This window comes from Agelaius phoeniceus, chromosome 5, assembly GCF_051311805.1.
Source record: "Agelaius phoeniceus isolate bAgePho1 chromosome 5, bAgePho1.hap1, whole genome shotgun sequence".
In the NCBI taxonomy this organism is placed as follows: Eukaryota; Metazoa; Chordata; class Aves; order Passeriformes; family Icteridae; genus Agelaius; species Agelaius phoeniceus.
Window position 1 is genome coordinate 58,127,669 of NC_135269.1, and position 14,073 is coordinate 58,141,741.

The 14,073-nt window shown below is 42.1% G+C and overlaps 1 protein-coding gene across 7 annotated transcripts in view; it reads left to right on the plus strand.

Annotated features, from left to right (window-relative positions):
* Window positions 1-14,073, plus strand: part of CELSR1 (cadherin EGF LAG seven-pass G-type receptor 1) — a 166,046-nt gene that overhangs the window by 84,817 nt on the left and 67,156 nt on the right. For all 7 annotated transcript variants that reach the window (XM_054631425.2, XM_077179083.1, XM_077179084.1 and 4 more), the window contains exons 3-5: window positions 4,907-5,129; window positions 9,524-9,639; window positions 12,247-12,335. In XM_054631425.2, the coding sequence (XP_054487400.2) occupies window positions 4,907-5,129; window positions 9,524-9,639; window positions 12,247-12,335 (428 nt within the window). The remainder of the gene's footprint in view (window positions 1-4,906; window positions 5,130-9,523; window positions 9,640-12,246; window positions 12,336-14,073) is intronic.

The window sequence follows — 14,073 nt, forward strand, 5'->3', positions numbered from 1 at the left end:
GCTGCTTAAATCAGTTTCTCAACATGTTTATTCTGGCAAAGCAACTATAAGCATAGAGAAAATTAATATGTGTCTAGAGCGAGTGGCAGGATGAGGAAAGGAGAAAAGAATCAGTTCAAACAATTACAGACAGTGAGTAAAAAATTAATGTGTCCAGGGAAAACAGATGAAAACTGATGATGAAAACAGAACATCAGTGCAAATTTGCTGCTTCATGTAAATATATATTTAATGTACTGTTTCAGTTGAATACAATCCAAGAATAGTAAAAAAATTTGAGGACTAGTCCCTAAACTGGTGTATTGGTGAAACACACTGCAGTAAACTGATGTGAAGAGGAATTCTGTATGTATTTGAATGCCATCATTGCCAGCAAGCTTTCAAACATTTTACAGCGTTGTTGTAAAGTCAAACAACTCATCAGCAAAACCACAGTTTTTGCAGATTTCTGCAAAGACCAGCTCATTGATGCACGCCAGTGTGTTGCTTGAAACCCACAATGTTCCACTCAAAAGGCATTTGCAATTGTGAGATTATTGTCTCTGGTTTTTTTTTCACAAGACAGCTTTTTTTTTCACTTTTTTCATCGTCATTTATTGTTTATTAGTTAAACTTTTATTACTTTATTTGGAATTGGTCAGAGGAAGACCAAATCTAGCCAGCCTTTGTATTTGCCTGTTCTTGTTATTTTGCACCTGCTATCATGGTGTCCTCACTTACATAAACTTAACAGGAACTTTATGATTAACATCTTTGTAACATTAGTCCTAAAATTGAAGAGGATAGGTATGCATTAAAGATAGGATGTTTGTGAGTAGTTTGCAGCGTCCAAAGCAACTATGACATTTTGATCTCAAGGGCATTAAAAACAGGAAGCACTACATAAAGGGCTGCAGAAAAGCCACAGGACTAGTAGCTTTAAAAGTCATCAGTATTAATTGGGAGCCTATAAGTTCAGCTACTGGCATGTCACAGTAAATCATTTTCTGGCAAGGGCAGAATTTTTTCAAAGCCCAGGAATCTGCTGGCAGATAACAGGCAGCCACAGCCCGTGTTATCTGAGAGTGCATGCTTTAGCTTCAGCAGCTGGAGGGGCTGAGCTTCACATCCCCTGCTTGGATCCCACGGAGCTGTGATGTGTAACTAGTTTGTTCAGTGATTCCTAAAATGCAAGCCAGTGTGAAAAATGAAATTATATTAGTCAAGGAAATGCTGTGAGGAGCAAAGGAGGGTTTCACAGGCTGGGTGAGGGGCTGAGCCATGCCACCATCGCCAGCCTCACAGACTGACCCCAGGCTGTGTGTGACAGCTATTTGGGCTGTGCTTTTATCACCCCAGCCCCTCCAGACCCTCACTGCACAGCAGCTCTCCCCCTACTGTGCTATTTTTTCCTACCAGACTCTAAGGCCAGCCTTTGATGGCACGTGCCAGCCCTGCGACCTTCCGCTGCAAGCAGGCACACAGGCGCTTTTCATTCCCAGGGGCTGGCACAGGCAGCTCCTTCCTCTCCTACTCCTCAGGCAGCTCTTCCCTTAGGGCCTTCTGGCTCCAGCCAGCAACCAGCTCTTCCTTCAAGTCCATGCAGGCTTTGGTTCCAATTCTGAGGATGGTTTTCAGGCTGTGCCTCAAAACTCCTGCAGGGCAGAGCTGTGGGACAGTGGCGTGTCCAAGGGGAGGTGGCTGCCCTTGGAAGTGGCAAACCCAAGGGTGACACAAAGGTGCCTTCTGTTGCCAGTCCTGATCAAAGCAGTGCTTCCAATCCTTGCTCAGATGGCTACTCCAAAAGGCAAAAATGCTCTGTTTCTAAATCATTCCAGGCACTTTTGGAGAAAAGGGTAATTAAGGTTTTTAAGTTTAAAAAACAAAAGTTTTTTTGGTAACCTTTGTGTCTCAAAGCACAGTGCCACCTTGGATTTACTGTTGAGATTTCAAAACCACTATTTTAATATATTTTGGTAAATACACATAAAATATGAAAATTCAACATCAAAGAATATGCATCAAATGCAGTTCTCATTTACATTACAGACTTAAGAGAATTCAGAATAATTTTAGTAACTGGGACATCAATGATGCTACAACTGAATAAATATGGGACAAAGAATCTTGAAGTATATTATTTTAATTTACTTCTTTACACATCATAATGAAAAGAAGTAATAAAACCAATACAATATAACTTTTCTCTAGGCTTTTCTCTTAAACAGTTCTATGCCTGTATAGGTATCTAAACAAACACTCTATATATTCTTGTTATATCACAGAATTAATACAGAACCATCAATGACTTCCAGCTTAGGCTTTTATATTTCACCTCTGTATTGCCATGGCAATTCCACAGCATGCTGCAATGCCAAGAATCCCTCCTTTTAGCTCACCCTTTTTCTCTCTGTGTATTTAAGCCTCCGTGTTATTTGCTTTTACAAAACACATCATTCTGTTCCCAGAAAGCCTTGAAGATTACATTCTTCTGTGAGTCAGGGAGTTATTTCACAAAATATCCTACTACTTTTTTTAAATCAACAAACCTCTGTTTTTTCTTTCTGTAGGAATTTTGTTTTTCCACTTTTTTGAGAGTTTTGGTACACAAGATATGTGTATAAGGGCTGTGTTTATGCAGTGGTTCATCAACAAGTGCTTGCTGTAGTGTCCTCTTAAAACATCTGATGCATGTGTGCACCATATCCAGTATACAGAGGGATGTCTTGGATGATATATACATTTTTTTCCAAAAGAAACACATTATAGAGCATTTAAAAATATTAAGGAAAGTATATTCACATAATCTTGCCTGATATGTAGAGCTGATAAATGGAAACAGGAAGATATTTATCAAGTGATTTTCACAGCATTTCACTTAATATGTTAAAATGAGAATATAGGAACATGAGTGCTGAAGGGGAAAACCTCTAAGCAGAGGCTTGGACTCAAGGCTATGTGGTTTATTAGTTCAGAGTAATGCAGAGAGCAGGTCCATCCTCCAGAGCTGGCCCCTCCTGGTTGGGGTGTGCCTGGCTCCTGATCACAGCAGTCTTGAGTTTGCTCCTTCATTTTGCCAGCTTAAGCCATACCTGGTCTGAAAAGCAAGTGATGTTGATGCAAGAAGAAAAAGGCAGCAAAGCCAGAGAGCCAAAACCACAAAGCTGCCCACCTCACCTTATCTCAGAGATCACTGCCCTTGGGGCAGTGGCTACACCAGCTGCAAACCATGGCATTTACAGCCTGGCACAGAAAGAAGCTGCAGCCCCAGCTCTGGGTGCACTGTAGTGCTGCCTTCAGCCTCCCAGTGTGGGCAGTTTTGGCGTGGGAACCTGTGGGAGCTGGGCTGTGGAGCACTAAATGGAACAAAACTTTCCATTTAAATTTGCCTTTGTTAATGAGTCACTGCCCACAGCTCCTGCTGCTTTTACTTTCCTGCAGGAATGTGTTTTCACGGTTTTAACTGTGCTTGGATCAATCACAGGACCATGGAATGGTCAGGGTTGGGAGGGGTCTCTGCTCCTCCAGACCCCTGCTAAAGCAGGGTCACACACAGCAAGTTGCACAGGATCATGTCCAGATGGGTTTCAAATATCTCCACTGAAAGAGACTCCACAGCCTCGCTGGGCAGCCCATTCCAGTGCTCTGTCATCCTCAAAGGACAGAAGGTTTTTCTCATTCTCAGATGGAATTTCCTGCTTTTCAGTCTGTGCCTGTTGCCCCTTGTCCTCTTGCTGAGCACTGCAAAGAGCCTGTCCCAATGTAATTGTATCATCTGGTGGCAGTGGTCATGCAAACACTGGAGTGTCAGAAATGTATTCCTTCATCTTGCTGTGTTGAGTAGTATTGCTCTATATGTATTTGTCAGACACCATTACTGGGTTCAATTCAACTGTATATGCCACCTCCAGTTCCTCTGAACAGTTTTACATGTGGGATGTGAACATACCATAGGAAGACACTTGTCAAAATGCCAATGTTAACTAATTAACTCACACAGAGGGTTTGGCTTTCTGTACAATGATTAATCCAGCAGCTGCTTTTGTCCCAGCCACAGCAGATAGTTTAAAATTAATATCCTCTGTACTTTTTTTTTCTTTTAATGGGAATTTATTCTCAGATTTTGGGTAAGCACAGGACAGAAACCCATGGCATATATACAAAGCAAGACACTGCATTCTTTAGTATTGTATTTAACACATCCTACTACATGCTTTGGGGATGAATAAAGACAAATTATTTAGGGGTGAAACAACTTAGCAAGTGGCACACAAAATCCATGACTTCTATGGAGAGTTAATGTGCCCTTCTCCAAAGGGTTCAGAAAATTGTCATCACCTGCAGGATGCATGTGTGGGAAAAGGTGGAAGCAATCCGTATGTCATCTGTATCCTGCTTGTTCTTACTATAGACATTTTGAGAGCTTTGTCATGAGCTCAGCCATGTCCTGCTGCCACCATGGGCAGCAAAGCCAAATCCCATTTGAGACAAAGTGAAACCATTTATCTGTTTTACACAATTTCCAACTATAGTGAAACACCAAAACAATTTGCACATATTTTGGTTGACAGAGAATGTGCAGGGTTTTTACCTCCCCCATCTAGATCTGTCACCAGGTCTGTATTTATCACTCAGTTTGGAAGCAGCCAAGGAATCTGAAAACTATAGGCCAACGTTGTTGGATATTTGCAAGAGGATTGCTCAGCAAATCATATTCCACACTTCCCTGAAAATTCAGACTTGAAGAAGATGCAGCATTCTTACCCCCAGCAATCACAGGCTTGTACCTCAGTTGCTATGGGGATCAGGTGCAACATGAGTTTGGAAGTAGCCTGACCTGTAGCAGAACCCCTTGGGTAGCTGAGTGTCTCACCTTGGTGCCGGGCTGAGGTGCCCCCTTCCCTGACGTCTGCTTCTCCCGTTGCAGGAGAGTCCTGCGAGGTGAACGCGCGCTCCGGCCGCTGCGCCCCGGGCGTCTGCAAGAACGGGGGCACCTGCGTGAACCTGCTCATCGGGGGCTTCAAGTGCGAGTGCCCCCCCGGCGAGTACGAGCGGCCCTACTGCGAGATGACCACCAGGAGCTTCCCCCCTCAGTCCTTCATCACCTTCAAGGGGCTGCGGCAGCGCTTCCACTTCACCGTCTCCCTCATGTGAGTCCCAGCGGGGAGGGGTTCTGGGGCGGGTGGCTTCTCGCTCCAGCTTGGGACTGTTTGTCACGTACTGATGGCCACCAAAGACCTGCCCCTGAAGGTCACTGCAGGGATTTCTGACAGTGAATCCTGTGAGCAGGGCATGTTATTTGAAAGCATTTGATTTTCTGCCCTGCTGTGCATGTTTCTCTGTTGCTGACTCACAACCTTCCCTGTTGGAGCCAGGAGAAGGGATACCAGGACCACTCTGGCCACCCATCACCAGCCTTGAGCTGCAGCAGTGCTGGGGTGAATGTTGGGTTTGATCCTTTTACTGTCTGGGCCTTTGGCTTCCTGACCTTCAGCCCAGCTTCAGAACCAATCTATTTTTGGCTTCCTGACCTTCAGCCCAGCTTCAGAACCAATCTACTTGTGCTCCTTGTTTGGGAGCACTCTTCCCATCTCCTGTTTCCCCACCTGTGAGAGGACCTGGGCATGTCAGGCCATGGCTGAGCACAGTCTGGTCCTTCTCAGGTTCTAACTTTGGGACAGCCCCAACTGGTCCAGCTCCTCACTTAGCTCTTTCTGGCCTTCACACCCAGATCCTGCTGCTGGTCCCATCCCAGCTCCCAGGCTCTAGTCTTATCCCCATCCCAACTGCCCCTACATCCACATGTTGGGCAGTCTTCTTCTGGGCTCTCACTTTTCCCCTGGGGGTGCTCAGGGAGGCAAGGAGGAGCGATGATAGCTGCCACAGCCTTGGGCAAGGGCCCTCCCTCACCAGGGAAAAACCCCTCTTCTGGAGAAGACTTCTTGGGTCATAGGGCTTGCTTGGTGTGGAGCCAGAGCTCCAGGTGCACAGATTCCTCTCCTCTGGGGAAGGGCTGGGTTTGCAGCTCTCCCATGGTTTAACTGGTCAGGATTGACTTTTGGTTTTCCCTCACAGCTGACTGAGTAAACAACACAAAATGTGTTACTCCTGACCCCAAAGAGCAGAGCTGGGGATTTTTTGATAGGTACAGCAGCAGCTGCAAGGGCGGAGCTCTGTGTATCTGCCCAGAGAAAGTGCTCAGGGAGGTCAAACAGATTTCAGGCTTATGTCTCCTCCAGCACCCAGCCATTACCTGGTGTTTCATATCTGTCAGGAGCCAGATCACTTTTTTACAGCATGTTTTTCAGTACTGTCCTTTAGCATAGTTTACTTTCCTGAGCTAAGATCCCAGAGAGACTCCCCATGTAATTACTTTTGTTAATAGAAGTAATGCAACATCCTTGTAAATGTTCAAGGCCAGGCTGGATGGGACTTGGAGCAACCTGGTCTAGTGGCAGCTGTCCCTGCCCATGGCAGGGGGCTGGAACTGGATGGTCTTTATGGTCCATTCCAACCCAAACCATTCTATCATTTTATGATTTCTACCATTTTATCTTTCATCTGCCTTAATCCTAAAGCCAAAATTTTATGGAATCTTGAAATTTTGGTTAAATCAGAAAGCACAGATGTGGTTTGCACACAAGCTGAGGCAAGGGAGACTTGTGCCTGTGAAGATTGTTTTAGAGCATCAGGTCTAAGTACACAGGAAAACCAAGGAGCAAAAGGCTCTGTTGGGTTTGTCAGACCCACAGTGAGCAAACAAAGGTGCAGTCTGGGCTGGCTGCCAGCTTGAATTGCCTGCACTACCCTTGACTTGTCCCCTCAGCCATGAGGTGTCATTTTTCAGGCTTTTGGAAAGAGGGCTTTGACGTTTAGGGTGCTTTAAGTTAAAATTACTCAAATGCCCTGTGTAGAGGTTGTTGAGAAATAGCAAAGTACTGTACAAGAGTAGTCCTTACACCATCTTTAGGGGCTTCTTCACCATCTTTAGAACCACAATGGCTTATTTAGTCATGAGCTAAGCACTGCTTACTCCATTTGGTGTGACAATAAGATTTCTAGGCCATTGTGAGATTCACCCCCCACTGTCTGCAATGGCCACACATTTAGCTTTTCATACCCGAAGTTCACTTTTATTTACACTAGCTATTTCTTTGGCTTTTATTATCCTTCAGTGGAGGAGGAAAACATTATGTGAGGACAGCAGGATTTAGCAGTTTGACTGCTAACGATGATGATTTACCATTACATATTTTGTGATTTGGGAGCATTTGTAAAATCCCAGGGAGTCCAGCTTCCCTCAGCCTCCAGTGACCCACTCCTAGCAAAGAGCAGAGTATTTGCCTTGTCCAGTCTCGTAACTAAAATGTTTTTTAAAAGTATTTAGGTTACTGACCATGCATGTCTTTCTGCTCCCAATATTATTTATCTTTCTTGCTTAATTCCAACACTTACTACTCCTTCACTCCAAGAGGCACTGTTAGTGGAGAGGTTTTCTCATTATTTATGCAAAATTCTGTAAGAAAGAGAGTCTTTTGTTTCCTGTGTCATGAAATGAAACATATCCCTTCTATCAAAAACCAGCATTTTTCCCCCAGCTGGTGGGTGACAACCAGACAAGTTCAAAAGCAGTAGTACTTTTAACAACAAGTATTACATAAAAGTTACTTTTGACTAGTGGCAAAGAATGGAACTGAGCACAGATAAAGAAATATACAAAATGGCTTCTTAATGTATTAGTTTAATAAATAATGGTTTCATACTTAAAATTATTGTAGGAAATTGTAAGAATATGAGAAAATATATTCAAAAAGAACTAAGCTTCCTGTTATTGCTGCCAGATTAAATCTTCCTGCCCACTGAAGAAGCAGCACTAGCATTATTCTGCACATATGTAATCAAAATATTTGGATGAAGCAGTTATCCATGAAAAAATGGTCTTGGGAAATGTTTTACAGGAACTGTATTCCTTTGGATGGAATGTTTGATGGTGAAAAGAGAAAATTAAATCTGTGTTTTGGTAATATTGGTATATTTCAATGATATTGTTGTAATTAATTTAGTTTGCATTTTATTTGTATACTATTATACTATGATAAGACGAGAAATAAATATGTATATCAAAACTGATTAAAAGTAATCAAAACATTAATTAATATTTTTATGGACTATAATGACTATTCTTTGAAATTTGAATTTTACAGGAAATATCAAATTTGTGACTTCTATCTTTTGAACCAGAACAACTCATTATCCTTCAAAAACATTAAAAAATATATTAATAAAATTTCCCATTTCCATGTAGCTCAAATTCTGAAAGGTCTCTACTCAGTGTGATCCACAGCATACATATGTCTGACAAAAAATTTTGGTAAAAATTATTCTTTATCTTTGGAACTTTTTCTTTCAAATACCAACCCTGGTATTCTAAATTACTGCTTGGTTCCCATTCTCTGAAATGCAGGTTTTGCTGCATCACGTGAGAGTCTTGCTATTAGACGTGATATGACAGGCACCAGAGTCACTTCTTTTGTCTGTGGAAGACAGATTTCATTTCATTAGCTGTGTTCAGTATTTCATTCATTTGTAGGAAAATGGGTTAATTTAAATCAGGCATATTTCCTGAAGTTCAGGATACAAAATCAGACTAAATTGCCATTGGGAAATGCAAGAAATTCCCATGGTTTCTCTCTTTTTCTCTCTTTATCTAATATTAATATTTGTAAAAATGTTTATGTAAAGTGTAATATTTTTTTTTGCATTTCTGAGTAGATGAAAGCTGTGTGCAACTCTCCAGAGATAAGATAATTCAATTTAAAAATATAAAATACTCACAACGAGCAGAATTTTTTTAAAAATGGTCTGTGCTGACAAAAAAATAGGCTTTTTTAAAAGTGGGGTTTCCCCTTTTTCTGCAGGAAAGATACATCCCATATTAGTAGCACAAGATAAACAAAATCCAAATGCACCTGTTAGTGCTGATCTAGTGAAATCATTGGAGTGTTTATTTTCTTTCTTCCACTTGACTGACCTGTTGATTGACTAACTCTGATTTTCCACATGGCATTATTAAAGTAACTTTTGTCTTTCCCCTTACTCCCCCATGAGGCTTTTTTGATCAGTTGATGACTGTCCTAGGACACTGTAGCATTTAGACAGCAAGCAGGCAGCAAGGTTCCCCCCTTTGAAGTGAAAATGCTTTCTAGCTGTCACACTGTTTGCAGAGTGTAGTAAGTGCTACTGTTTGGTGAGTGTCAGATACTGCTGTTGCATCTTGTGTCTGCCTAATTTTAGCCCTCGTGAGGGTCAGCAGATCTCTGCAGAGTAGATTTCTGTAATTTCCATCTGCTTGCCTTGTTGATTGTGAAAGAGTAGATTTATCCTGCGGCTGACTCCTCAGTTTTACAATTTTCTGTCTGCAGATTGATTCAAAGGCTTGTTTATCTGCTAAACACAATGCCTTCTTTCTTCTGGGTGACTTGACCATCAGTCCCTAATCCATAAGCCGTTAAGCACAAGCTAACTCCATGTCTCTGTGTTCTAGGTTTGCAACCAGGGAGAGGAATGCTCTCCTCCTCTACAACGGGCGTTTCAATGAGAAGCACGACTTCATTGCCTTGGAGATCATCGAGGAGCAGATCCAGCTCACCTTCTCTGCAGGTGAGCTTTCACTCGAGTCAAGCATTCCTCATTGAAGTCAGGACATCCTCTCAAGCCATTTGGAAATGCACTTCAGTGATTTTATATGGCTATTTGCTGCCTCATTAATTTACTGGCTGACATTGCACAGTAAACAACTGATGCCGGGTGTGCTCCAGATTGTAGCGGTTTGTGGTGATCACTCTCACTGTCGTAGGCAGGAGCTTGTCAACATATCAGTTATAAAAGCCAGAGTTTATGACTACTATAAAAGATTGGCACTAGCCTGAATGTTGGCCTCCAAGCCAATGTTTGCTTAAATTTAAATGGGACTTCATTTTATCATACTGTGATAAATGTTGTGTGTTTATACTACACCATCAGAGGTGCATAAATGTTATCTTAAAAATCAATGCAAGCCAAAGGAAAAGCTAGCAGAAGTGAAAATGGCCTGCCATTCATTAGGGACTGGGGAGGAGCAGTCTGTCTCTAGAATGCATTTCTGCCCTGGAGAAGCACCTCCTCTTAGAAGAAGCCATAAAAACCAATAAATTGAAGAGAACTGTGAATTGAGGAGAACTGCATGCTCATTGCTACAGTGGGCCAGGAAACAACAAGTGGCAGCTTTGGCTGCTTTCTGCACTAGAACTGAGCAAGTGTCTTTGGTGCTTGTAGGAGAAGAGAGAGGGGAGGGCTGACAAGCAAAGTTCAAGCAGGACATATGCCCAGAAGCAGATCTGTGCTTTCGGTGACTTAATGAAATCTCAGGAGTGTAGACAAACTCTGGTTGTCACAGGTTTAAGGTATTTTTCTACTGAAACTAAAACAAATATCTAGAAAGGGCTGTTGTCCTTTAAGTCAAGTAGAGTTATGGGTAGGTGAAGTGAGATGTTTGTGCCTCTATATTGGGCACGTAGTTCAGGAAATAATCCTGCTATTTCCCATTATCCATATTCAGGACAACTCCTGTTTTATTTTTGTGGAAAGTGAGACATTGCAAGCAGTAAAGCCATAGAAGCAGAAGCACTGCCTGCATTGGTGTTGCACACTCATCACCAGTGATGGCTGCTGCCCTCAGACCCCGTGCTGAATCCTGTGTGACCCCATTGATTTACCAGCAATGCTGAGTGCATAGTGGGCCCTTTGGGTTGAAGATATCCAGTTACATTTCCCCTTTATTACCTCAAAGTTGTCCAAATTAGATTTTAAGGCAGGTTTCTGAATGGATTAGTCTAAGGAAATAACATGTTGCAGAGAGATGTGCTTTCTTCTGTAGCTCTACTTCGCCTGTCTAAACTTGAATCAAATTGCTTGGAAGGTACCCTGAGGATGAATGGGAAAAAAATAAATTCTGCTTGCACTTATAGGCATTTAAATGTGAAGGAACTCCTTTAAGATACATGAAACTAAATTTAGATTTGCACTGCTGCACCTGAGAGCAGGTCTGGTCCTGCATATTACAAATGGTATTTTCTTTGGAAGGAGAATGGTTTATGTTTTATAGTTTTAAGTGGCTTTTAATGAACAGTACAAGTTTTGGACACCTGATCTCACTGTGTTACATGTCGCAACAACTTTTTCTCAGAAAGCAGAGCAAAAGGATTGCAGAACAGTGATCTTCCTTTTGCAGACACTTGATAGCTGAATAAAAAGCCCAATTATTTGTATAGATTTTATCACTAAATGATAAAAACCATCACAGCAGGATGTCATACATGCTAAACTGAAATATGTATTGTTTAAATCACAGAAATACATGGGATGGGAGTTAAAGGAGAGTAGGGGACACAAGAATAATACTTGACTTAGGTATTTGTTGCAAATATAGAGTTGAAAGTACTTTTTAAGCTCAACAATACTATGAGCTTTGTTAGTTTACAGGGGGAGTTACTTTTCCTGTGGTTTATTATGTAGAATTTTCCAACTGTTAAAAAAAAAGAAAAAAAAGTGAGCAATCCCTTCTCTGTGCCAGGCCTATTATGTACTTTCAACATGAATGTTTATTTTGCTGCTACCTCAAAACAGATATGCCTGGTTACTGAGCTGGGTCTACTGACTCTGTCCTGGCTTAAAAGCTTCAGCTTTCCAATTGCAATGGCAAAGTCTTGCTTTCAAATATAAACACTGAAAGGCTGCCAATAATTTCATTAATCACTGGTAAAATTTTGCTGAGCCCAAGGTTACCAAGGGTTTTATACTAGAGTACTTTTGGATTTCACTATCTCAGCTCTAACAGGGAATAGCTTCCCTTCCCTGACAAAATATTCCATCACAATACTCATCATACTAAAAAAACACCTCAAAGGGTGCTCGTGGCAAAAATGCAGAAAAATTCATGTACTTTTCTCCCTCAGTTGATCACTTCAGCAATAGTTGCAGGTACTCAATGCATCTGCTACCACACTTTGGAGAAGCATGATAAAAAAAATGTAAGTCACCCAAATGTGCCAAAAAATGGTTTTTGTGCACCAAAGTAACTCCATGAAACTGGGGATATTTGTTGTCGTGCAGGACAAACCCAGTTTCCTCCCCGATGAGGCAAGGTGGCTGCATCCTGTGCCCAGTGAGGGTCTCTCTGTGTTTCTTGCAGTGATGGTGACTCACTTTTCCCTCCTGGCTGTTTTGCAGGGGAGACAACCACGACGGTGGCGCCGTTCATTGCGGGCGGGGTCAGCGACGGGCAGTGGCACTCGGTGCAGGTGCAGTACTACAACAAGGTAAGGCTGATGGTGCTGCTGCTGACCCTGCTGTTCACACAGAACAGGGGCAGCTGGCTCTGGCCTGATATGTGCAGGTGACCTGAATTGTACTTGTTTCACCAGGCACCTTTGTACAGCTCTGCACAAATGGTCTTGCTTACCTTGCCTGGAACAAAAATTCTCTCATAGGACTTTTGAGTTTTGACCCAGGAAGGCAAAACTAGATGTAGTCCATTTTTTCCAGAAATACTCCTAGGGAAACCTTCATGTACTGGGAACTATTTTAATTTTCAGGTTTTTAAGCTGTTACAAGTGTCAGTGTATCTAAACCAACTGATTCACTTGTGTCTCATTAAAAAAATTGTGCTGTGCAGCAGCCTTCAGTGTAATAACTACCAACCAGTGTAGAATTTCCTGAAACAAAGAAAATTCTTTCCTGTAGCTGTCTTTTCTTGTCAAATGATGAGTTTAGCTAGCACTACCTTCTCTGGTTTGTAAAATATCATTATTAAAAGGTGCACAGCTTTCAGTAATAAAACACTTACTAAGTAATTTTTTGTCTGCTATATAAAAGGATACACAAGAGAAACTCAAAAGTTGTCACTGCATGCAGTCCATGCCACTCAGAGGTGGACTCTGCAGTCCTTGTCCCTCATCTGCCACTTGGTCACAGGGTCAGTCTGACTAAACTAAAAGGATTGCAGGCTCTCTGTGCAGAGCAGCCATTTCATGATGAACCACAAAGCAGGCTTTTAGAGTGTACAGTGTCACTATTTACAGGTAGATGTCAGAGATCTTCTATAAACCATAACAAAAATTAGAGTTCATTTAGTGACTAAGAAGCATTGCTTTTAAGTCTGACATGGAGCATTTTAGGGGAATCACATAAGAAAATAGAGAAGCATTGTTGGCTGTTAAAAAGGAAACAGGATACTGGTGTAGGAAGCTGAATGGAAGATGGAGGATTAATATGATCAGCAAGCTTTTTATTTCCCAGTGCTGTATCCTTTCATCACAGTTTGTATGGCAGTTTGAATGGGAGGATTAAAATTTTATTTTGACTCCTAGATAGGATCTCCTAGCCTAAGGATATTTTATTGAGGTAGTAAAAAGCTTTCTATTAGTATTTTATATTAAAAAAAATTAAACTTATTTAAGTTTTGTGCTTAATATATGCAATATACTCTTTGCTATCTGGAGCCCAGAGAAGTAGAATTGAAGCTTGGTGTGTTGCTATGCACGCATCTGTGGACACTGTGAAGCTCTTCTGCTGTTCCCATGTGTGCATATTTGTTAGAGGATTACTCTGGCAGAGTGCACAGCACTTGCTGAGGCAGTGGAGGGACACTCCAGCTTTCAGGCTCCTGGGCACAGCTGCAGGGAGAGCTGCTGGACCAGCTCACTGATGTGCCAAGGAGCAGATAAGGGGCCTGAGCAGCAGAGGAATGCTCTTTAAAAGGCAAAGAGATCTGACACAGATGTTAAAAATAAACCCCTGCCTCATTTTCAGGGCTTGCTGTGGTTCAAGACTGGTAGTGAGCCATGTTAGCAGTTGGTGTTTTCTTGTTGTTAACACATGTGTCCTGTCATCATTTTCTTCTTCTGCCCAGTTTTTTGAAGTGAAATGAGCCAGTCTCCACTGAACAGGACAAAATTCAGGGCAGAGAGGGAGAGCAGAGGGAAACACCAGGAAACACTGCTGACTTTACTGCCTTTGCCACTTGTGTGACATGAAAGTGATGAAAAGCAGGGTCAC